The 26,657-nt window shown below is 41.2% G+C and overlaps 1 protein-coding gene across 2 annotated transcripts in view; it reads left to right on the forward strand.

Annotated features, from left to right (window-relative positions):
* Positions 1-25,088, forward strand: part of LOC135703164 (sorting nexin-8-like) — a 55,413-nt gene extending 30,325 nt beyond the window's left edge. The window contains exons 2-7 of one of the 2 annotated variants that reach the window (XM_065224274.1): positions 7,512-7,609; positions 15,349-15,440; positions 23,567-24,112; positions 24,191-24,302; positions 24,524-24,733; positions 24,801-25,088. In XM_065224274.1, coding sequence (XP_065080346.1) covers positions 7,512-7,609; positions 15,349-15,440; positions 23,567-24,112; positions 24,191-24,302; positions 24,524-24,733; positions 24,801-24,857 — 1,115 coding nt within the window. In that variant the 3' untranslated portion in view covers positions 24,858-25,088. Of the gene's footprint in view, positions 1-7,511; positions 7,610-15,348; positions 15,441-23,566; positions 24,113-24,190; positions 24,303-24,523 lie in introns of both variants that reach the window. The other variant, XM_065224273.1, reaches the window with a different exon arrangement.
* The last annotated feature ends 1,569 nt before the right edge of the window (positions 25,089-26,657 follow it).

The following is a 26,657-nucleotide window of genomic DNA, read 5'->3' on the forward strand; positions in this document are numbered from 1 at the left end:
TATAGGCCACTACACTCTTCGCCGGAGCAACAACAACAACTGCCTTCATCTGTCAATCTTTCGTTCAGTAAAGCAATAATCGGTTAATGCAGTCTTGGACCCCAAGGCAGTCAATCGGCTACTGGAAACATGACCGGAAATTGATCCAGTAGATGCAGTTCTCAGTTCCCTAAATTGAATTGCAACGTCTGGAAGAACTCTTCCCGGACAGAACTAGAATTCACCCCCGGGGTCAAATCAGCCAATTCGAACTCTTGCACTCTAAGTGGCATCCGGCTTAAATACTCGTCCCCTCCCTCCTCTGTCCCTGGTCCATGACCACCTCTGACCGCAAACCTGCTGCTGCTCCTAGGCGGCTAATATAAAGGTGCCACAAAAGGAAGAAGTGTTAGTTTGTTTACTAAAATGAACTACGCAGGGCTGGTAGTGCTGATGCGATATAATAGTAGTGACTTTAGTGACTAAAATTACGGAAATAGTGACCAAATAGTGACTTGTAAATACTAAATAAGTGACCATTTATAGTGTAACTTAGAAATTCAAATACGGTTTGATATTAAAGTAAAGTTTTTATGTCCTGGAACTTAAAATCAAATTCCATAAATTCTTTTCACAGAATTTCTTCAGAATGATCTCAAAAACTTTTTTAGAATAATTCCGCTTCTCTTAAACTTAGAGGCAAATGAGTTTTTATAAAAATATTATTGCATTCTTGAAATTCTTTGCAGAACAATCTACAAAATTCTTGGAAATAGATTATGTTCGTAGTTGGAAATGCTTAACATCAAATATCAGAATTAAAGTGGACATTTTATACGATAGATGAGGAGATGAAAGTAAAAAGTTGATAGTTCCGTTATAGTACGGCAGTGTGAAAGCCAACAAAGGACAATTTTGAGGAAGGTACGAATCGGGTAGAGCATCTCCTTTACCAAGCTCATCCGTTAATGACGGATGGTGAGGGGTGTTTCCCCCTGCCACCACTGGCAAAAGGAATGATCGCCGATTTGCTCACGTACCTCCGATGTGTGGAAACAGTTCTATCGATTCTTTCACAATCAACTCGCCATCTGACGTAAACAACTATTTACTTGATTCGTACATTCCTCAAAATTATCCTTTGCTCGCTTTCTACTCTGTATTTACAATTTTCACACTGCCGTACTATAACGGAACTATCAACTCTGTAATTTAATTTCCTTGTCTATGGTATAAAATCTCCACTAAATCTGATATTTGACGTTAAGCATGTCCGACTATGTAAATCGTTGAATCCACGTATGAAATAATAACACATGATTATAGATTAAATATGTTCGTTTTTTATTGATTCTTCTAGGAACTCCCTGAAGGCTCCTTCCATAAATCCATTTTAAATTTATTTGAATTCTCTTTAGAATTTCCATGCAATTGACTTCCGAAATTTTATAAATTTCTGCTTAGAATAATCTTGGACTTCTACCCTGCATTCAATTGGAAATTCAATTCGAACTCTTCTTAGAATTCCCATAGTATTTCCTCAGAATTCTCAAAACAAAAATCCATCAATCTTCTCAGAATTCCTTTGAAATTGAACCCTCAAAATTCGATTCCATTGGAATTCTTATGGGAATTTATTTCAAACTCATAAGAATCCTCTTGGAAGTATCTTCAGAAATCACCCAGAATTATTTTAAAGCAATCCGCAGCGACCATCTTTGTTCTTATTAGAATTGAACCTAGAATCCTCATTCAATAATTCTTCTCAGAACTCTCGTTAAAATTCACTCTCAATTATATTGGAATTATTTTCAAAATTGTTTCGGCTGATCCAACAAGAAAATCCTGATGAATTTGGGCGTCTTAGTGGAATACCTGTATAATGAGAAAGAGAAGGATTAGTATTTTCCATTTAATTTCACTACTTTATTTGCTTAAATATCCTTGACAGATACGCGTATTTCGTCTACAATGTGCAGACTTCTTCAGTGTCTTGTACTAATAGTCGAGTATTAGTACAAGACACTGAAAAATACGCGTATCTGTCAAGGATAAGCAAATAAAGTAGTGGAATTAAATGGAAAATACTAATGCTTTGTCTCTAATAATTTAAACAATAATCAAAAGCGACGCTTGTATGTGTTAAGCCAAGTTTTACTATGTAGGTAAACCTGGCTTAAGATTTAAGCGGAGATGAAGAAATCGGTCTTCAGAGCACTTAATTTTACATGGGACTTTCGTAGTCTGTACTTTGGTATTCTTCTCTGATATGTCTTGGTGGCATCCCTAGAATCCTTTAAAATTCTCTTAAATTTACTTTGGATTTTTTAAAAAAACTTAATCATCCTTGAATGACTTTTGAAAATATATCCCAGACCACAGACACCTGTGGAAAGTTTCCAAGGTTTACCATTTATTTTCTGGGAAAGGAGGTATATTTTCTCCGGTTTTTAATCGAAATTGAAGGCATTTCCCAATAGTTTTCCTGGTGTTCTAAAGTTTCACGATTCACTGGTCACCCTGGTTAAAATTATCAATTTTTTAACAGATATGTATACTTTGTTAAAACTACTGTAGACTTTCTTAGTGCCAAGTATCATTTTTTTTTTAATTTCACTCTATTTTAGTTGTGAAAAAGTGACTTTAGTGACTATTTTAATGGAAATAGTGACTTTAGTGACTTTTTGGTGTAAAAAGTGTCTTTTTAGTGACTGGCTTCAAAATAGTGACCAAGTCACTAAAAAGTGACCTGCTACCAGCCCTGACTACGACGATTGTATATAGACTTCTCAACCACCGTTAGTATTAGCACAGACAAACAGACATAACACATTGAATATTTCTCACTGTAAAACATTGTCGCTAAAACATTACCGCCATCTGTTGAGTACACTGTGGTAGGCACTACGCTGAACAGATGGGGGTAGTGTGTAAACGTCAAACGCAAGGGAATTGACTATGCGCGCCACAGGTGGCGGTACTACCAACTACGATACTTTTGAATTGTCCGTTAAATGCTTGTTCGATGAACAACTTGCGAGTGTTATGTCTGTTTGTCTGTGGTATTAGCAACCGGTGGAAACTAACGATTTTAAATTGACTCACTACTTGACTACCATATTGGTCCCAAGTATATCTATAAGCGTACCCCATTCTATTCGAAATTCTAGTACTACACTATGTTGTTTTGATTCGCTATGAAAGTTTGACAGATAAAATGAGGGGTTCGTGGATTTTCCTATGTTTCGAGGGGTGCATCGATTAGCTAGGGACCGAAGAGAGTACCAGAGCTGAGCCAAAAAGTTGAGCACGTTTCTTCGGGACCTTCTGGTCTTAGAGTTACCTCTATGGTATTAGTGAGCAGTTTCACTAATACATGCGTTTTACTGGTTGAAAAAAAAAAAAAAAAAAAACAAACCGATGTCAAGTCGAACACCTTGTCAGCGGATTTCGTGGTGGATAATAATAAACAAATCGATTTTACACGGTTACACTAGCAAGGTTGTATTAGTGATATCTTGCGGCAAGAAGTCAATGTCAAGTTTTGCTATAATCAATCCTCCTTGTGTTTATTCGATGTCAATTGACTTCTTCCAGGTTCACCTGGAGTCCATGCTTCTTCAAGCTCTGAACTCGGAGCATGCTTTTCCTTAAGGTGCCTCTGCACGAAACGCATATGCTGATAGCGCATTTGGCACCTTTGGTATGTACAATAAAAAAACGCGAAATTTTCTTGAAAATGACCCTTTTCAATGTCCCAATTAACATGGCACCCGAGCCCTTATACATGTCCCGGAATCGCCTGACCGCAGAAAAAAAAACCAAATGATGGGTTCTTCATGCATCTGAAGATCCATGTACAAAGCACAATGAAAAAAAAAATGTATTTTAATTTTACTTACGGAAAAGATCTCTTGCTCCTCCATCGAGAGCTCCAATTTGTTAAAGTATGTCTTCCATTTTTAGGCACTTACATTAAATAACGCACTTTAACTACGGAGAGCTGCGCAATATTCAATTTTAAAATGACGGAGAAATGTTGAGTTTGGCAGTATAGAAAATTTACACAAACCGTTCGGTACTTTTTACAGTCTGGTTTGTAAAAGACTGTTTTTACAGTACATTCGTCAATTTTTGACAGTATTGCGGGATTTCAGGCATTTAAAGTTTCGATCAGTAATGTTTCTGCATCGTAGATAGAGTCGTCCCCCTCGGTTTTTTCACTTTCCAGCAATTAAAAAACTGCATTTCAGTAATTTGCAGAAAATTACCGAAATGCAGTTTTTTTAATTGCTGGAAAGTGAAAAAACCGAGGGGGACGACTCTATCTACGATGCAGAAAAGATTGTGTTTTGCTGTGGCTAGCTGCGCGCACGCTGAGTAGATAGAAAGAAGATTGATGACGATTCTGAAGATTTCCTGCAAAAATATTATGCGCGATGCAAGTAGATGCGAGAAATGAAAGAAGATTTTTCGAAGATTGATTCTCTAGTGTGAGATTTGTTGAGCATCTAGATTTGAGATTTAGATGTGTCGCCTCCCTCGGAAAAAAACATCAAATTTTACCAAACATTCGGTAAAAATTACATTTTACAGACCAAATTCAGCAAAAAAAAAGTACCGATTCGTGGTTCCATCGATAGCTGCTTCGAATGACGTGCAGGGATTTCCTCCATCCGACAAAGATCAATTGCTTTTGACAAATTAATATCCGGCATCGTAAGCATTTTCGTCTTCAAATTCGTCCACGTGTTGGACGTAACTATCTTGAACACCATCTTGAACAACCATTTCCTGCTCCAAGTTCCCAAAACGACACGGTTTTCCAAGTATCTTCAAACGGCTGACGTATTCATCAATCGTTTCAGTCGTTACCTGAACTGCGGAGAAAAATTCCATAGGTCAACGATGACGTCTGGAATCACCTTCGCTTTAATTGCTGCCTTTTGCTGATCACTGAGCTCAAAGTTGAAATATCGTTTGAGAGCATCCGTTTCGATTATCGATAGTAAGAAACTGACTTTCTTCTAGTTCTCTCCCTCAGGCCAATCATTCATTCCGACAGCGACAGCATAATTTTTCCAATTGGATTCGAAGAAATTAAAATTTTCTTCCATGTCTCCTTCCAAGTATAGCGGTGGTGGTAGTGGTACGATTGGTTTCCGAACGCGAAAAACTATTGAAAAATCAGTTTATTTTTCAGTTCTGAAACCGTGTTTCTGATCACAGAATAAAAATACATGTGTTGCTTTACGCCATCAATTCTACTCTGGGCTCTCATGTTCTTTATTTGGGGATAACAATTTTATGGAGGTGTTCATCAAAGTAAAATTACATTGATTTTACAACAAGGAGTATTTGCGAAATTCACGTCGCTTGCGTAGGAAATCAATTTGACAAGGCATTTGTGACCAGTATACACGTTCTGGTCGTATGAAACCGGTCCAAATCTGTCCAAATCCGCCCGTAAACTTGTTTTGTTTTGGCACCTTTTATGGCAAAATAGTGAAATTTTTATGAACATTAACGGCAAATAACTCAAGAATACTAGCGGACCATGGGTTCCAGCCTGCTTGTGATTATCCGCCTTGGTTCTCCCCTACCAACTCCACCAACTCACGTGTCATTATTGGCGCCTTGCAGTGAAACTTTTCCAAGCTTCCGCCACCTACATTTCGAAGTGAGAACTACTAGAAGGAGGATACGCTACAGACGCTTTTTGGGGCAAATCGGTCCATAAAGAAAAACTAATAATTTCCCGTGGAAACTTTTGCTTGAATCGTGTAAGAAAACGTGTTTGAAAACTATTTGTTATTATTTCGGTATGGATCGGAGATGTTTTCATGGCAAATTATGCATAACAAGTTTGCACCCACAGGGAGAGGTTACCTCCTGCACCAGCTGCATTTTTCAGAAAATGGTAAATATGTGCGATTTTCACTAAGATGAAAGTGGAAATTAAGTGAATTTACTTAGGAAAGGTTGTATCATGCTGGTGGTAATAGAGAATTGGTTGTATAGGGCGCCAATATTCAATAAATGTTCATTTTGGCCTTTTTTAAGCAAACATATTGATACTCACAATTTTCGACGGAAAACGCACCGGAACTTGATTTACTCAACACGCACCATACTAAACAATGGTGCTAGATGGTCTTCAAAGTGATAACAAGATGACAAATCATCTTTATTTTGAGTAATTGAGCAATTTACTTCTGTTTACATCATATTTACGATGCAATCAATTCTGATTTTGCACGGTTTTAATTTTTTTTATATAGGGTTAATGGCTCTAATGTTGGCCGATGGATCTAAGATTGGGCCCATCGTTAAAAATCTGCTATTTATCAGTTATATCTAGACGAACGCGTCATTGGGACGGAACTAACATCCATATTTGGTCGCTATTGAAAATTTAGTCGATTGCTGAATTTATGTATGGGCCCAAATGAGGTGCATTTAGGCCGACATTACATCCATTTCCCCTATTTTTCTTTGATTTATTTGTGATTTTTTTTTAAACCAGCTGCATTAAATTTGGTTTCAATATGAAATCACACGATCAAATAGAGAAGCGAGAAAAAAATCGCGTTAAAACATAATTGAGTGTACATTTAGATGCAACCCAGAAGATCGCTTTACGATTTGCTTCTAGTAGTGATGGCGGCGCCAATGAGTACATCTACCCGATCAACAGTTCAGTAACCTTTGATCTTGTCTCGCACTTGTAGGTTATAGATCTTCGTCCGTTGATCGCCCTTTGTTTATCGGGGGACGTACAAGTCTCGAGTTAAAATAATAAAAATGACGACTCTTGCGCTTTCAACCTTCCAGTTCGGACTGTGCGAGATCTTGTTCTCGATTCACCTAGATGTAGACTAGGGTGGTTCAATACCGATGCCGATTTTGCTCCACCCAGCTCGATCGATTTCAAATCAGGCCCTGATCGTTCGCCCATCATTTGAACTCATTTGGAAGCAGCTGATAATTAATTCCCATACAAACTTAAAAGGGCCGTCAAGTGCAGTATGAGCTCGCAACCAAATGAACTCAAATTATATGAGAGTGATCAGGCCCTGATTTGGAATCGTTTGAGCTGGGTGGAGTAACTTGTATGTATCACCCTAATAAGAATACCTACAAATGTGTCTGTCGGTTTGTCTGGCGACGTCGATCGCCGATCGGCGGCGACGTGATAAGTGAAACAGTTATGGTGGTTGCTCTTCTGGTGGCTGAATTAGCATCTTGTTTAGCAGTGTGTCATCGATTTCGTATTTGATAAGCGTAGATTTGTGGATTATACATTTTATGACCAGTCGCCGTCGTCATGTTGTTGATCGAGGCAATAGTGCTAAGGAATTGACTGTCGACTTGTGGATTCAATAGTTTCGGCTGATGTTTGAGGATCAGACACATACAAAACAAAGGGAAACCTTCTGAAAGCATGAATGAAAGAAGTACATACGTGCTCACGATGTCGAAGTGGTTATTTATGGTTGCTCATGAATGTATGTTTCTATCTTATTTTGCAGGTGATGATTCTGGAGAGGGACGCCCTAGTGAACCTAGTATCTTGGTCAAAGTCATCCCGGAGAAGAAAGGGCTCTTCATGAAGTACTCTGAATATGAGGTATGTTTCGGTTGTCTATAAATCATTATATCTACAGTACACGCAAAACAAATTTCCCTTACATCCAATGTAAGGTTTTTTTTTTTTTTTTTATAATGCGTTTATTTTTCCAGGCTCATTTGCCGTAGCTTTGCGGAGCCGATATTCATCGTTTGGGTACAAAATTACTTAAAACTAACGTTAGTAAAGCGGGGGCCGATTACTCGCGGCTTTCTCGAGGTTAGGGGTAACAAATTGTAACAAACGGGTGGCAGGGTAGGGATTGAGAACACAAGGTTTTTTAGAGCAATGTGCTCTTGATCTAGAACTAAGCGACATACTGGAGAAAAAGACAAACATGGGGGTACACCGATGGAGACCTAGCAACTTGAGAGAACACAAGATGACACTAACTACTAAATCCTCAGATCGATCCGTTTTAAAAACACATAAATTAAATTAAAATAATCGAGATCTCGGCTCGCCAAGATGTCTCTAACGGGCCGCATAGGTTGTTTTCCTCGGGCCCTGAGGGATGCGGATAACTCGGATCTAGCAACACAATGTAGGGTGCATGACCAAAGCACGTGGTCGATATCGTGATAGCCACTACCACAAGCGCACAAATTGCTGCCTGCGAGCCCGATTCGGAAGAAATGCGAGTCTAACGAGTAGTGATTGGACATGAGCCTTGATATGACACGTATAAAGTCACGGCTCATGTCCAATCCTTTGAACCATGGCTTGTTCGATACCTGTGGGAGAATAGAATGTAACCATCTTCCCAGAACACTCTCATTCCATTTTTGTTGCCAGTTGGTGAGGACGTGCTGACGGGTAATTGAGAAAAATTCCGCAAAGGCGATTTGTCGATCAAAAATATCGCCTTCCATAGCGCCCACCTTAGCTAGCGAGTCCGCTTTCTCATTGCCCGGAATTGAGCAATGAGATGGGACCCAAACTAAGGTGATAGTATAGGAGCAGTTAGATAAAGTACTCAATTTAGCTCGGATTTCGGTCAGGAAATACGAGGAGTGCTTCATCGGCCTCATTGATCGAATAGCCTCCAACGAGCTAAGGCTATCAGTAAAAATAAAATAGTGATCAGATGGTAGTGAGGCAATTTGCTCTACTGCGTAAAATATGGCTGCTAGTTCCGCAACGTATACGGAACAGGGTTTTTGCAGTTGATATGAGGCGCTATGAAATTCGTTGAATACTCCAAATCCAGTGGAAGCGTTTATAGTTGACCCATCTGTGAAAAAACTCTTATTGTTACTAACATGGTGGTACTTGTTTGCAAAAATTAAGGGAACAACCATCGACCGATGGTGATCTGGTATTCCACGGATTTCTTGCAACATGGTCAGATCAAAATTTACAGAGGAACTATAAAAGTCTTGGAGGCAAACACGAGAGGAATTGAATGAAGAAGGGCCAATCTCCAGCGTCATGTAATCGTAATAGAGACTCATGAATCTTGTTTGAGGATTTCTGTCGAGCAGCTTCTCAAAGTTTTCTATTACCAATGGGTTCATTACTTCACAACGGATAAGAAACCGAAAGGACAGCTCCGCGAAACGATCTGTCAGTGGAAGAACACCCGCGAGTACTTCGAGGCTCATCGTATGCGTCGAGTGCATACAGCCAAGCGCGATTCGGAGGCAACGGTATTGAACTCGTTGCAGCTTCAAGATATGTGTTTTCGCCGCGGATTGAAAGCAGAAGCTACCGTACTCTAGAACCGACAAGATGGTTGTTCGATACAACCTGATCAGATCTTCCGGGTGTGCTCCCCACCAAGTTCCGGTAATTGTACGAAGAAAATTGATTCTTTGTTGGCATTTTTGTTTCACATACGCAATATGTTTTCCCCACGTGCTTTTGGAATCGAACCAGACACCTAAATACTTGAAAGATATACTTTGAGTGATTGTTCTACCCTTTAGTTGAAGCTGTAACTGTGCAGGATGATGCTTCCTAGAAAAAACAACCAACTCAGTTTTCTCCGGAGAGAATTCGATACCCAGCTTCATTGCCCAAGTAGACAAATTGTCTAAGGTATCTTGCAATGGTCCTTGCAGGTCCGGTGCACTTGGCCCTATAACGGACACAACCCCGTCATCTGCAAGCTGCCTAAGCGAGCAATTTTCATCAAGACAACCATCAATGTCTTTTACATAAAAATTATAAAGAAGGGGGCTTAAACATGAGCCCTGGGGGAGACCCATGTAACTAATTCGTGAAGTTGTCGAGTTTCCATGAGAAAAGCTCATATATTTCTCAGACAACAAGTTGCTCAAATAGTTGTTCATAATTGGTGAAAGCCCACAATCGTGGAGTTTATCCGAAAGGACATCGATACAAACAGAATCAAAAGCCCCCTTAATGTCCAAGAAAACTGAACCCATTTGCTGTTTTTGCGCATAGGCCAGTTGAATTTCAGTTGAAAGCAACGCAAGACAGTCGCTCGTTCCTTTGCCTCTCCGAAATCCAAATTGCGTATCTGAAAGTAAACCATTCGACTCGACCCATTTGTCTAGACGAAAAAGAATCATTTTCTCCAACAATTTCCGTATACAGGACAGCATCGCGATGGGACGGTACGAGTTATAATCCGACGCGGGTTTACCGGGTTTTCGAATGGCGATAACTCTTACTTGCCTCCAATCATCCGGAACAATGTTGTGCTCCAGAAATTGATTGAATAAGTTCAACAAGCGTCTCTTCGTGACGTCTGGGAGATTTTTGAGCAAGTTGAACTTGATTCTATCCATTCCTGGAGCTGAATTGTTACATGAAAGGAGAGCAAGTGAGAATTCCACCATCGAAAACGGGGAATCTATTTCGTTATTACCCGACGGACGATCACGAACGTTGGTTTGAACCGGTACCGAATCCGGGCAAACTTTCCGCGCGAAGCTGAAAATCCATCTGTCCGAGTACTCCTTGTCTTCATTAATCGGTGATGACGCGTTTCGCATTCTCCTGCCGACATTCCAGAGTGTTCTCATGGAAGTCTCTCGCGACAAACCATCGACGAACCGACGCCAGTATCCGCGTTTTTTTGCTTTAATTAAGTCTTTAAAGGTTTTCTCGAGGTCGGTGTACCGCTCGAAATCCCCGACCTTACCGTGTTTGCGGAAGCGTTTAAACGCGGCGGACTTCTCGCTGTTCGCGTCGGTGCAATCCTTATCCCACCACGGGGTGGGAGGTCGCTTGCGGACGGAAACACCCGGAACACGTTTCGTCTGTGCTCGCAGCGCAGAATCGATGATGACACGCGCGAGAAAGGAGTACTCGTCCAGCGGAGGAAGTACGTCAACCGATTGACTGGCATCAAGAACCGCGGACGCGAATTTTCGCCAGTCAATGTTTTTCGTAAGATCGTACGCGATGTCGACCGAGCGAGTAGAAGATGAACCATTGGTAATAGAAATTTTGATTGGCAAATGGTCACTACCGTAGGGATCTTGAATTACTTTCCACGAGCAATCCAACGATAGTGAACTCGAACAAAGTGAGAGGTCTAATCTGCTTATTTTTGCTGGAGGTTTGGCTACTCGTGTTGCTTCCCCGGTGTTCAGAATTGTCATTTTGAAGAAGTCGCACATGTCGTATATCAAGGTTGAGCGGTTGTCGTCGTACAGTTCCCCCCAGCCTGTACCGTGAGAGTTAAAATCTCCCAAGATCAACCGTGGCTCCGGCATAGCCGTGCAGATATCCGCGAAACTTTGACGAGAGATCGCGGTTTTCGGTGGAAGATATACTGAGGCAATACTGAGGCATTTACCTCGAATATTAACCTGACATGCAACTACTTCAATGCCTGTCACTGAAGGCAGATCGATTCTATACAAGGAATGGAGCTTGTTGATCCCCAGAAGCACCCCTCCATACGAATCTGCGCGGTCAAGGCGTATAATGTTGAAATCGTGGAAAGCAAGATCGTTGTCTGAAGAGAGCCATGTTTCACAAAGGGCAAATGCATCAGAAAGTGAGTTGTTAACTAAAAATTTAAATGTGTCAAGTTTTGGCATAAGACTTCTACAGTTCCACTGAAGAACAGAGATCATATCCCCGACCTCATTCGGAGAATTATCCATCAAAGGATATGATCGATGCAAGGAAGGACCACCTAGAAGCTAGTTGCTTCAAAAGAGTTTTCACCATTGGCAGCACTAAATTAATAATGCTCCTCGTTGAGTCAGAGACATTGAATATGCTGAAGAAGCTATCCACAATACCAGAAAACGTGAACATGGGAGCATGTTCTTGCTGATTATTCAGCTGATTTTCTGGCCGAAAAACTGGAACATCTGGGGTTTTAGATGATCCTGGAAGTGACGGAAAGTTCTTGTCATAATTACAAGGTTTATAACCCGGTGGAATGGGTTTCGGTGAATTTCCGTTACTTCTTGATTTTTCCAAGGTGGAAGGGTGGTCCGTACGAGTGGCCTTACGAGGCTTTTCGGTGGTGTGTTTTTTTGCTCGTTTTCTCGTATTGCCTTTAAAGACAAACGGACTATCCTCACCGACCTCTGAGTCAGAGTCTAGATCATCAACTGGCAAAATGGAGAACGTGTTACTGCTTTTTGGTGTGGTCTGAGAAGATGAAGCGGTATTCTTCAAGAGTTCTGCTAGAGTTCTCTTGGAGCGAGCTTGCAGAGACCGCTTAAGTTTTTCTCCCTGCTGTTTATACCTCGGGCAGTCAGTCAGGGTATGTAGGCTTTCCTTGCAGTACACGCATTTTGGAGGAGCACCGCAAGGGCCCTCTTGATGTTGCTCGCCACACTGATCGCAGCGTGGTTTGTTCGAGCAGTAGTCCGATGTATGACCAAGTTGTTTACATTTCGAGCAGTTCATTACCCGAGGTACAAACAGACGTACAGGCAGCCGAACCTTGCCAATAGCAACGTAGTGAGGTAACGCTGAACCCGAAAAGGTCACACGAAACGAGTTTGACAAGGAATACGTTTTTTTGGAGCCTACTACGGATACTGACTGCATTTGAAGGCAGTCCAATATCTTCACCTTCGGCAGGGCACGGTTTTTAAAGATTCCGAAGGAATCGGGACCCAAGAAATCATCACTAGTCAAACTCGCTTCGGTGACCACTCCTTCAATTTCTACCTCACTACTGGGTATGTAGACTCGGTATTCCAACGAAAAAAGCTCGCACGCAACAATTTGGTTAGCCTGCTTCCGGTCATCAACGGTAACGCGCAGTTTTATTGGTGTTACCTTGAAAATATCGGTAACGGCCGAAAAATGTGTTGTTAGATCCTTAGAGATCCTCGGAATGTTCAAAGGTTTTTGTTTGGGCCGGAAAAAAACAACCCATGGGCCTTTCGAGGCTTCTGGGTAAGCCTTTAGGCGGGGGAGCGCAGAGATTTTTGGGGGCAATGGTGTCGGGGGTGCAGGACGAGGAGGTGATGGTGGGGGAGAGGGTTGTGGGGGATACCTTTTCTTGGGATATGCTCCAGTATTTTTGCTGGAGAGCGAGTCAACTGAGACGTCAAGGGTTTCCATTTCCACAACTTCCTCGAGACTTTCGTGTGAGGAGGAATTAAGAGTTTCGTCGTCTGAGATGGAAAGCGACCATCCCCCGCCTTTATCATTTTCATCCATTGCGGTTAAATATCGCCGCAATGGTGTTTTTGGTAAATATTTTACAAATAATTACAGTAATTTCAAATAATATCAAAAATAGAAAAACAAAAATGCAAAAATAAACAAAAAAAAAATTGATATAGTTTTACTCTACTAAAGAGTAATATGAAAGAAACAAAAAAAAAAAAAAACCAAGAAAAAAAAATAGAAAAAAAATATATATATACTGAAAAAAAAAAATTTGGATCACCCTAACTATACTCTACTTAAAAATAGTACGAGAAAAAAAAATCAAGAAAAAAAAAATTATAGATATATACTATTTACAAGATTTTGGATCACCCTAATTATGACCCAGCCTAATCTAATACTGGACCATGCGGGAAGATGCGATACTGGTGAAAAAAAGCGACACGGTATACCTATTGCACTGAGGCGGCAGATGACTGGTGCGATGCTATTGTATTCCCCAACGGCTGTTGGGTCGATAGCCTTGCAGCTGGTATGCCTCTTTCGCCTCGGTAGGCAATTTAACGTGCTTTCGTTGTTGCTATCAATGGGCCGATAGTGGTGATGATTTTACAGATGTTGATGTTAAAGCTGGACCGTAATCAAAGCGCTCGGCGTATGATTAACGGCTTCCTCACTCGCGCACTAGTTGTCTTAACACTATGCCAACTAACTTTGGCGAGAAAAAACCCTCGCGTGGGGAAAAACTCAAAAACTCAAAAACTAGTGTCGTACAACGAGACCGATGCGACTTGACCGGCTCAGCGTGCGAGACGGAATGAATGTAAGGTTGGATTTATTATATCCTCGACCTCAGCACATATAACAAATGGCCTACAGCGTAAAAGCAAGTTTTTCCAGAATGCATATTTTTGAATAAAACCTTCACGAGATTATTTTCTGGACGCCATGCATTTGGAGAAACAAACTTTGTTCGAAAAATATGCGAACATAAAAAATACTAAATTATTTTAAGATCGAAGTGTACCCTGGTTCTACACGGACGTGAAAATTTTCCGGTTGTCAAATGTTGTTTATGTTTTTTCGTCGCGTTTTTTTTTTTCTACAGCAGTTCGCGAGTGCAGACTTATATGGCCGCACCAAAGATAATTCTAGGTGCATTTGCAGCGGAATTCCGGTCGTTGGAGCTGTGATTCGGATTTCCGATGTGTTCGGTTCTGTCTGAAGTGTACTATTTTCTCCTGGGAAACGGTCGAAAACTATTCAATTGCTTGTCAAATGTTCAAAAATCGCTCAGACTTAGATTGAGAAAATACAGAACAAGTTCGTCGAAGACTGCAAATCGATTCGACTTTTGTGTAAAAAGTTATTATTTAGTCATGTCATATTTGGTCATGTGTTCCGCGCATACCTACTGGGTGCACATTAGCTTGCAAATATGCACAGAGCACCAGGACGATAGTCTAAAAATAATAACTGTTTACACAAAAGTAGAATCGATTTGCGATCTTCTACGCAGTTGTTCTGTATAGTTTTCTCAATCTAAGTCCCAATTTTGGTAAACATTGAGCAATTTTTGAAATTTTGCCAAACAAATAAGTAGTTTTTTTTTTTACGTTTCTTATACAAATTTTAAAGCTTTCCCACAAATCCAGATGGTAGCCACATTCATTTAAATTGGGTGCAGTTGCTGTGGATCCCGATACGAACCGAAAAAGCTGTGGGGAGCCGGGGGTTGTGATCTGTCACATAAAGTTGACCCACCCTAATGTCCGCGCTTCCCCCTCCTTCCACCCCTGTAGATTCACGAAATGCTTCGTTGCTTGAATATTTTTATTTTGAAGTGTTGCTGGGAAAATTTAAAATTAGGACAGATAGCAACCTTTTCCGTAGATCCTTACAGCGAAGGGCTAGAACGATGAGATCCAAAAGTTCACTTTTCGCATATTCATTCCCATACAAACTTTAAAAGGTGCAGTATGAGTTCGCATCCACATGAGCGCAAATTTCGAGAGAATTATCATTTGAAAGTCGATATTTTTAACCACCCTAATACTGCCGTTATACGCATAAGAGTCCCACGGTGCATAAGGATCGCATAGAACATGGGACAGTTATGCGTATAACGGTAGAATAGATATGGTATAAACAAATGCCCACTTCCATTCTCATTTCAGGTCAAATCGAAGGCCTACGATACGGTGGTACGAAGACGCTACAGGGACTTTGTTATACTGTACACTTACCTTATGGAGCGATACCCGTACAGGTGAGTGTGTATGAATGTGTGTGGGTGGGAGAAGGTGAGGTTCTGAATAGGCAATCATTAGATCACCAAGACGCTATGAATCGGTGTTTATTTACATGGAGTAATGGACATGATGTGTGATTGATTAGCGTCTGATCACTTCATGAACATGGCAATCAACGTCCGAGGCTCATTTTGTGCATTGTTGGATGATAGTGCATTACTTACGTGAAGTGTGGCACATACTGGATAGTTATCTCACAATGGCTTGTTCTATACATATCCATAGTTAGTATGTACATCTAGCTGGTTTCGTTATCTCAATACAATACATGTATTGCATTGATAAACAAACTGCAGTAGATGCACGTGTGCTACGTTCTTATCACTATAACGGTTATAGAGAGGCCAGCTAGTAGTGATATTTGACGATATTTTATTGGATGGCTGGAATCATCCAGTTAACAGAGAGCCCTTAGTGCAACAAAGATAGAATCACATTCATTTACCCAGATCTTTTAATTGTTTCCATGGAAAGCCTTGTTGCACCGAATGAATAAACATGAGAATGCAAAACTCTATAAACGCAATAATTACGCCATGCCGACAGTTCTGACTGTAAGTGCGTGATTTTTTTCCTGTTCAATTATTTGTAAACGCTGCTGGTCTGTTAAAAAATCCACTCGAAGTCGAGAGTCTACATTTATAAAAAAAGATCCAGTACTTCGTTCAGTTTCTGACCTTTTGTTTGGATTGTTGTTGGTACTGCACTGCCGGTAATCGCATAATTATCCCATGTTATAAAGACATTCATATACACATGGGACTGATAAGTTTCCACCGGCAATGAGTACCGGCTGTTTCTGCTGGTCATTCAAATATGACCAGCACCGTACTCAGAGGTTGCGAAGGTGCCTTTTGCCACTAAACAATTCCTGAGGAGCGGAAAAATTCCTTCAATGTTCCTGGGATATCTATAAAGTTCCCTATTCATTACTTATTGAGCATTTTCTTAACTTCTACGAAGTTTCATTTACTTCGTGCAAGTTTCATGATTATTTTTTTTTTCAAATTTTATCAATTCGACCAATTGGCTTGTTTAGGGGTATTTAGGTAAATAGTAATCTGCATTAAAAATGGAACCGAAATCCGAAATTTCATCATGCACTGGAACTATTTTAAATAAGTGCGCTTACAATAGCAAAAATCATCATCTCAGCGCCCCTCGGTGGGACTTTATATGGAAGGAGCTGTCAGCTAATAGATTTAGTGTCATTAATGTTTGATTGAAATTTAAATCTTGAATTTCCTAAACTTCTACGAAGTTCTCTGAGCTTCTTTAAATTTGACTGATCTTCTACGAAGCTTCATGAACTAAAAAAAAACAGTACTTCTATGAAGTCTTACGAAGTTTCTCAAATCACTACGTAATTCACTTAACTTCTATACTAAGTTCTTAGAATTTCTATGAAGTTCACCCCAAACTTTTTAGAATTTCCTCGATTTCCTGGGAGGTTCTACAAAGTTTTCTGAATGCGTACGGAACTTCCTGTTCTATGTTAAGTCCATTAAACTTTAACGGTACCCTAAAGGAGCACTATTAAGTTTCTTAAAATCAAACAAAGTTCCCATAACTTCAACGAAGTTTTCCCAATTTTTTGCAAAGCATCCTGAATTTCTTCTAAATTCTCTGAAGCTCTACGAAGTCGAATTTATATAAAAATTTCCTGAATATCTACGATGTCCCTTGAACATCTACAAGTTTCTTGAAGTTTAAAAAAAGTCTAATAAAGTTGAAAAATTCCCAGCACTTCAACAAAGATCCCGGGATTTCCAGAAAATTCATAAATTTATCTAAAGTTCGTTAATTTTCAACAATGTCCTACAATGTTCTCTGCACTTCTACATAAATGGCTAAGTTCTACCAAATTCTCTGAAGTTTTATGAAGTTCTTTAAGCTTTTAGAAAGTTTGCTTAGCTTTTACAAAGTTAGTTAGTTCTTTATAATGTGCTGCACTTCTAGAATTTTTCCAGATCTTCTACTCAGTTCAATGAGTGTTTACGAAGCTTTTGAACGTTTTACAATGTTTCTAAAAGATCTATGAAGTTCCTTTTTTCCTTGATTTGTTTTCCGTCGATCTTGTTTTCCGTACCAATGCTACCGACGCCAGGGAGGCAGCTTCCACACCTGGACCCTACCTATCAACCTATCAACTTATGGACCGGGGACCAAAGGCTTTACTTCCCTGTAGTTATGCCTCAGAAAATCCCGGCGGCGCCGACTGTTATTGAAACCAGGCCCTCTGGGGTGAGAGGCAATCCCGCTTACCACTAAAGGGTGTCCACAGCTAAATTGCAGCCCTTTAAAAAAAACGGTAACATTTTGCCCTTTGGGTTAATTTTAATGAAATTTTGGGTGAAATGGCCTCAGCGGGTATTATTTATAATGCGCGAGTTTCCTTGTGAAATTTCTATTAGTTTTATTTATTTATAATTATTATAGTCCATCTGACTTGATAGTCTCAATGAAACACTTAAATCTAAATGTAGTCACTCATTAAAAATTAAAAATTGGCCAACAGCAAACGATGACGAAATATCGAGGCATTGATGTCAAAGTCAAATAGGTCAGAGGCTTCGTTGAATTGATGAATCATGGCGACAAAGGAACTGTTTGCAGCATAGTTGGTTGCATGTACTACTTCATGTAGCAAGGTTCTCGGACGGAGTGTTCGGGCAGGAGCATACAGATTAATTTTAGCCAGTAACTCAGGAACATCATATTCTGCGAGTAAAACTTTAGCAACGAATACGACCTGCGATATGTTTCGTCGCTTGGAAGATAGCGCAGTGCGTATCTGACGAATTTGCGTTGAACAGCTTCGAATCGTCCACTCCATACAGGTAGGGATTCCAGACTACACTCGCGAATTCCAGTAGTGAGCGTACCAATGAACAGTAAAGGGCTTTAAAACATAGAGGATCACGAAATTCCTTAGATATTTTGAACATGAATCCAAGCTGTCGATTAGCTTTGTCGATCGTGGTTGAGAAGTGGCGAGTGTATGTGAGCTTTTCATCCAACATGACACCGAGGTCTTCAACGTGATCGACACGTTGAACTGCAGTTCCAGCAACGTTATAATCAAACAAAATGGCAGTCCTAGTTCGACGGAAACTAATTACGCAGCACTTTGAGACGCACAGGACCATAAAATTACGTTCACACCAATCATTAAAGATTTCAAGAAGGTTTTGTAGTTCTAAACAGTCGGCATAGCCTCAAACGACTAGATAAATCTTCAAGTCATCGGCAAAAAACAATTTACCTCCTCGTAGTAGAATAAACGTTACATCGTTCACAAATAAAGAGAAGAGCATTGGTCCCAAAGTGCTACCCTGTGGAACTCCTGATCTGTTCGAGAAACAGTACGATGAGTAGTTTCCAATGCATACAGTAACTTCACGTTGCACGAGGTACGATCTAAGCCAGCTGCAGAAGGAAACAGAACATCCAATTTTTTAAAGCTTTGCTAGCAGAACGTCGTGCACAACTCTATCAAACGCAGCTTTAAGATCAGTGTAGATGGCATCCACTTGAAGTTTCTTGCATACAATTTCCATACAGAACGACGTAAAGCTGACGAGATTAGTTTCCACGGAGCGGCCAGGAAAGAAACCATGTTGACATGTACTTATGTAATGCTTGCAGGAAGCAAACAATCTCTCATTTATCAGCGACTCAAACACCTTAGATTCAACCCCAAGCGAGGTAATCCCACGGTAGTTTTCCACATTGCGTTTGTCTCCTTTCTTGAAAACAGGGAACATGGTAGACCGTTGCCATAGTGCGGGAAATTTCTGTTGACGAAGTGACAGGTTGAAGAGCAAGGACAACGGAGCAGCTAAGATATCGGAGCATTTTTTTAGGACTGCAGATGGAATAACACTCGGACCTGGTGAAAATGATGATTTGGTTTTACTCATCACAGAGAGAACCATTTGTACATCTACGGCAAAAACATCCATGTTTACAACGTCGGTTGGCACATCACGGACGGCTCGCTCAATTTCTGCTTGCGATGGGGAGTCATTCGAGAAGATGCTTTGTCCTCAGTTGTCAATGCTACGTCATTGCCGAGAAACATTTTTGACGGCAGTCCAGTTTCCTTCCTCTTAGTATTCACAAACGACCAGAATCCCTTGGGGTGGCATTGCAGATTATGTTGAGTACGAATTACATACCTCTTGTAAAGAAGCTTGTTGTAGTGACGATAATCATTGCTGGCAATTGAAAAATTTCGCTTGGTAAAGGTACATCGTCGATGAGTGAGAGCACGGAGAGCTCTAGATCGCACTCGTTTCAGGTTGCGGAGAGTAGTGTTAGACCAAGGCGGTTTTCTTGGAGGTTGGCACTTCGGTACTGAAGCACAAACACAGTCGCGCAAAAGGCTATTATATCGAGCGGCTGCTGTATCGATATCAAGGTCATTCAACACGTTCCAGTTGATCCGGGACAAGGAACGTCTCAGCAAACGCGATAGATATATCCAACGCAGGGATTTTGAAAATGTAGTCGAATGAACAGTGCGTGCGCGAGATTTTTTTTTAAATCTCTGGTCACGTCTTCCTTCGGAAGGGAAGTAAAGCCGTTGGTCCCGGCCCATGTGTGTTGTTGTGAATGGGTGCGATATCCTACGCAGGTGTGGAAGCTGCCTACCTGCACATTCGATTGCCGTCAATGGATGGCAATCGATGTCCGTCGGTAATTGGCACTAGATTGCGGAACAGAGACCGACGTTAAATAAAGGAAAGAAAAAGAAGAAGAAGACGATGAAACATACGTAAAAGCGGACTTCAAACAAATTCCGGGAAACCAGTATGTGACTGCGAAAGGTAAGTTAGATGTTTCAGTGTCGAAGTTCCGAATGATTTGGTAGGCGATTTGTTCGTACGGAAAACGGAACAAGCCTTTCGTAACAACACCTATAACCGTAAATGGAAAAGTCTACATGGATGAGTGCCTGAAGAAACTATTGGTTCCGTTGCTCAAATCACACAACGTTCCTACAATTTTTTGGCCAGCTATAATAAAAAATAACCATAAACGAACGATAACCCAAATCATTGAACTATTCCACAAATGGTTTGGATGATACCCAGAACACGTCGTTAAGCAAATTAACCATACAATTTTTATTAGGGAGATCTAGCCTCTTTTCACTACTCCACTACAAGGCGGAAGGGGTCTATTTCGTGCTGAAGGATCTCAATCCCCCAAACACACTGGAGTTGCGAAAGATACTGGGCTATAATGAAGCACGAACTCCGTAAGCATCCTAAAGTTGTCACTACGGAACAGGAAATGTTGAAACCATGGTTGAAAGCATAAAAAATGTCGATTAAACCGTTGTACAAAACCTTATGGGTGGAATTAAGAAGAAAGTTCGGGCATTTGGGTTTGGTGAAGAAATATAGTGACATAAAGATACTTAAATCAAGCTTATATATAGTATTACATTCCCTAAACATTTCATGACAATCGGTTGAAAGACTAAAAGGGCCTTTTTTCAAGGCAATGAACATGTTGTATGTGGGCTGTTTAGAACAAAATTTCATTGGCACCCTACTTGGTACAATTGTTTGTTATGGTCAATCATTCAAGTTTTTGCAAAAAAAAATCGGCTATTTTGAATCTCACAAAAAAGGTGTATTCGAAAATTTTCAACTAATCATTAAGTTCAGAAACTCATCCATGAGTAAAGGGCCAAGCGCAATGACAGCGGAAGCGGGACGGCAGTGGCAGCGGAAAAGCCCGATCTGAGTAATACCCCGTACAGACTATGGCTTATATAATGTAATATAAGCTGTCTTGCAATGAACACTCATACATCTAGTTTTCACTGGAAATCCTATGTATGAGTGCTCATTGCAAGACAGCCTATATTACATGATATAATGCTAAGTTCAGACTACATAGTTATAACATGTTATAGCGCTATCTTGATGGTGGTTTCTGTGTTCGAATTATTTGACAACCGTTATAACATGTTATAACTCTCCAGTCTGTACAGCGTTTAAGCCATAGTCTGTAGGGGGTATAAGCCTAAAGGGCGAACACGAAATTATTGCGACACATTCAACAGGGCATAACTTTTTTACCATTGGGTAAAATCCACCAAATTTTGCACACTTTCTCATTGATGTGTATTGTGTACATGCTGTCAAACTCGAAGTCGTGTTTTTCGATTCAACGAAAATGGAGGTGAACCAACGCGAGTTGAGAGAACAAATTCTTTCCAAACACCTGGAATATCCTGACCTGTCGCACCGGCAGTTGGGAAAAATGTTGAGCATTCACCATTCAACCGTCTCCAGAGTGTTGAAGCGGTTCCAGGAGCGGTTGACGTTGGACCACGGCAAAGGAGCTGGAAGAAAACCGGGACCGGAGAACAAAAAGACGGAGGGAAAGATGAAGCGGATGATAAAAGCAAATCCCAACGTCTCAAGCCGTGATTTGGCTAAAAAGATCGGCATGTCGCAGAGCTACGTCCAGAATGCAAAGAAGAGAGCTGGACTACATACATACAAAGTACAGAACTTCCCAAACCACGATGAGCGGCAACAATCGACGGATAAAACTCGGGCACGGAACCTCTACGAGAAGATGCTGACAAAATATGGCTGCTGTGTGATGGACGACGAAACGTATATAAAAGCCGATTTTAAGCAAATTCCGGGGTTGGAGTTTTTCACCGGCAAGAGCAAGTTCGATGTGGACGACAAATTTAAGAAGAAGAAAATGTCGAAGTTCGCCTCCAAATATCTCATTTGGCAGGCCATCTGCTCTTGCGGACTGAGGAGTGAGCCTTTCGTGACAAAGGGCACAGTAAATGGCGAGATCTACAAATCTGAGTGCCTCGAGAAGCGCCTTTTGCCGTTCTTGCAGCAGCACGACGAAGCTCCGCTATTTTGGCCAGATTTGGCATCATGCCACTATTCTAAAAGTGCCCTGGAGTGGTATGAGGCCAATTCTGTCCATTTTGTTCCAAAGGACATGAATCCGCTAAACTGTCCGGAGCTGCGCCCGGTGGAGCAGTACTGGGCAATAATGAAGCGGGAACTTCGGAAGAGCAAGAAGACAGTCAAAGACGAGAAGGACATGTTAAGAAAATGGAAAAAAAAACTGAGAAACTGGTACCGGATGACTTTGATGGAGGGCATCAAGCGAAAATGCGTTCAATTTTACACTCACGGCTCCATCGATTAACTTTTCTTTTGATTTTTGAAGTAAATATATGTATAAAACTACCCTAAAATTTTGGTTTGATTCTAAACATTATAAGAAAATTGGCATGACATTTTCGGTGTCGCAATAATTTCGTGTTCGCCCTTTACTTGTCGGATTGAAAACTAGTTAGAACCAAATCGACTTCGGTTAGGCATCTAGATGTCATTTATGACATCTGTCAAGCTTTTCGTTTCCGTTCCGCTTCCGCCCACATTGCGTTTTAGCCTTAATTTTGCCTCATGTTTTTCCAAGTTTGTCCAGCTATGCATGTCCAAATCGGAGAAGGTTGCATCAGATCGATTCGTCATTTGGCGCAAACCTGCTTTATGGTCCGTTTGTAAAATTCGATGGTCATTTTTTTCCCATACAATCCTTGGCACCCTAATGGGCATTTTCAGAATGGGGACCACTCTAGGGACCGGAATCCGATATTCGACACAATTACGATGGCGGTTTTTAATTTCTGAAATTCCTTTCAATATTTTCGAAACGAAGGTGACGTTTAGAGGGCGAAAATCGATGGCCAACACCATCTTTGAGGCGGCTTTCAGTTTCCACAAAACATCCTACTGTATGGATATTTCCGGAACAGGGACGACGTTTAGAGGCCGGAAACCAATATTCGACACTGTTGATTCTGAAAATATGAAAATCAAAAATTTAGAATAAATTAGACGTTTTAGATCATCCAAAAATAGCCTAATTCTAAAAAAAAGTATTAAATATTCCTTAAAATAAGCCTGAGAATAAAATGGGACTGAAACGGTCAAAAATGAGTTCGATATCATCCGAGAAATGTGTATGAAACTATCGTCCGCTAACTATACAAACTTTTTTCTTCCTACATCTCCAACAGAATGATCCCCATCCTTCCACCGAAGCAACTGATGCTGGATTCCTTGATCGAAGAACGCCGCCATGGCCTTCAAACGTGGCTCACCGTCGTCTCGATGCATCCCGTCCTCGGCTGCTCGCCCATCCTGGTAACCTTCCTGAGCGACAAAACTGCCGACTATCAGTACCGGATGCGTGTCATGTACGAGAAACAGCTGGACGAATTCAGCCGCCTGCGGGAAGACGTCGATCTACCCTTGGAGGATGAGGAAAAGCTGATCGCCAGTCGGGATCGACTGCGAAAAATCCTCTATTCCCTTCACAGGCTGCGCAACATCTTCGACGAGCAGGCATTTCGTGCCGAACAGCAGGCCCGTGATATGGCCGAGGTCGATATGATCCTGCAAGGTCTCGAGGTGCGAGACGTGTTCGGAGGCGAACGTACCTTCGATACCATCTCCCAAAGTGCACAAGCAGCGGCACGGCAATCCGAGCGCTACGTGCAATTGCAGCGCAATGTCGTCAACGAGAGGATACACGTGCTCATGGATCTGCTCGCTGCGCACAAGTAAGTAAATACCTGCCAACCGATCACGTAACGTAGTTTGACATTGACATTGATTGAGTTATTTTTTACGATTTGTAGCGATCTTTGCGAACGCGTGGAGAAAGGAATCTTTGCCGAATACCAGAAAGCTCTCTCGAAAACGCTCGGCATCAGCCGGATCCGGCTGAGAAATTCCGTCCGGGGCACTGCGGTAAGTTGATTGATGTTGAAACAGGGTTTGTTATCGCTTGACGTGCAGATTTTCTACGAATATCGGAACGTCTCCACGTGTGTTGTTATTATTTAATCCACCATTCCAAATTTAGCTTCGGTGAAGGTAAAGTTCATGCAATCATGATGCGGCTTGGCCAATTTCAGTGCACTCTCTTATCACACAAACTAACCCGATCACTCTCAATTGTTACATTGTAGTCGGACAACGGGTCCACCCCAGCTCAGCGGGAACTAGCTCAGGCTCCGCCTGCACAATCCGGTGAAATTCCAGACGCTCTCGTCGGTCGCAAGTGTGCCTTTGCCATGCAGTGCGTTCGCAGCGAGACGGCCCTTGCGGAACAGTATCTCCAATCCTTGCCGGCCATACTGCTCTCCTATGCCAACGAAGAATCCCAATACCACAGCAAGGTAACCGATATCGAGTACATTCGAGCGAACCGTTGGAAATATTTCATAAATTTTTCTTTCGCTGCAGATGTCGAAGATTTGGCATCAGCTAGTAGCTAACGAATCTGCTTCCAAATTGTGCTAGGGATTTTTTAAACTGCTAGAACTAGCTAGGGTTATTTTAGCTTTAGAGGGGGGTAGGTGATAGAAGCTTAATGCATGTGTTAAAAGTCTGTGAAATATCTCGACAGGTTTTGTGAGTATAATAATTTAAGATGGGAAAACTGTGCACTGGCAGTAACGTTCCCGCCAGCGAAAGCCTAGCGACTAATTGTAATTTTCATACCTTATATTTAGATCGAACATAGACAGCTTCATAGAGAATACATTACAATTGTCAGTTTTTTTAACAGCTGTATTACCGCTAGCGTAGAATTGAAAGAACGTCCCTTTAAGAATCTGTTCGGTTTGGCTGTGTCTGCCATTTGGCTTAAGTATGTTTGATGTAACTGGCATTCGGCACAAATGCGGATGGACGCTCCTTATATACGCAAAACAAATTTTTCTTACATCCAAGTGCACAGTGGTCCAAAACGCATGATGATCCTGTTTAATCAATATGGTGTCTTCAGAGAAGATTTAAGATGAAAGAAGACGCTTTTGATGAAGGACGCATAAATTATACTCATTGGGATGCCCCATAGAAATTGTAATTTTTTTTAACTGACGATTTTCGAAATCTAATGCGAAGTCTTGTTAATGTTACTTTAGTTCGTTGATCGTCCGAAGAATGATGTCCCAAGTCTGGACTGCATATAAAAGCAGGCTTAATCCGGTCGATCGGTATGCTATGAGCCTTCCCTGATATGATGACATCCATATATTTGTCAGACCGCTGCTGTACCACTTCATATGGTTCCTCATATGGATGCTGAAGTGATCGCTTCACGGAGTCTACTCTAATGAACACGTGCGTACAGGAGTTTGGGTGATTTTACATTCTCAAAGGAGCGATGCAACAATTTACAAAAATCTGTTCGATCAACAATTGAAGCCGGCGCATCAAAAAATACACCAGGAATACGTAACCCTGAGTAGTTCAAATCTTCTCTGTATAAAACGCGCAGCCCAAGCAAGATCATCGGAAGTTCAATGTACCAATCCTTCGGATTGACGCACATAATGGAAGCTTTCAACGTCTTATGTTCCAATTCCATTTGCTTGTGAATGGTATGCAGTAGTCCGGATATGATAAACTCCTAACATTTTGGTCAGCTCATTGAATAATTCCGACTCGAATTGACGTCCTTGGTCCGTTGTTATGTTTTCAGGAACACCAAACCTTGAAATCCACGTAGAGCACAACGCTTGTGCCACCGTTGGGGCTGTCATGTCGGTTAGCGGAACTGCTTCTGGCCAACGTGAAAAACGATCGATCTTCGTTAGAAGATAACGATGTCCTTGTGATGGTGGAAGAGGTCCAATAAGGTCGATATGAACATACTTAAATCTAGCCTTAGAAATATCACAGCGGAGACGTAATATGACGATGCACCTTTGAACGAAGCATCGATCATTAGCCCAAGTGCTTTGGTGGAATCAGGATAATTTTTATTTGTATTTAAAATAATTCATCTGACAATTTAGTCTTAATGAATAAAATTAGAGCTAATTTAACACAGACCTAATCCGATTTGCAAAACGTTCGGTTGGTTCATTGAACTCGAAAAAATCTTCGACAGCCGTAAACGCACGAATACACGCTGAGATTGGTTCGTTGTTCCCAAACATGGTTCGGTGAAAATTTGGTTGCAGTAGCGTTGTATTCCGAAGAAATCCGCTCGGCACACGAAAGTTCAACATCGCAAGCAGGTCGGGGCATCAGTTTCACCATTCAACAGCTTAGCAATAAGCAACGATTGCTGTACTTTCCGTCGTTGTTCCA

The sequence above is a fragment of the Ochlerotatus camptorhynchus genome, unplaced genomic scaffold, assembly GCF_037179485.1.
Source record: "Ochlerotatus camptorhynchus isolate MF236.1 unplaced genomic scaffold, CSIRO-AGI_Acam_v1.1 ptg000209l, whole genome shotgun sequence".
Taxonomy (NCBI): domain Eukaryota; kingdom Metazoa; phylum Arthropoda; class Insecta; order Diptera; family Culicidae; genus Ochlerotatus; species Ochlerotatus camptorhynchus.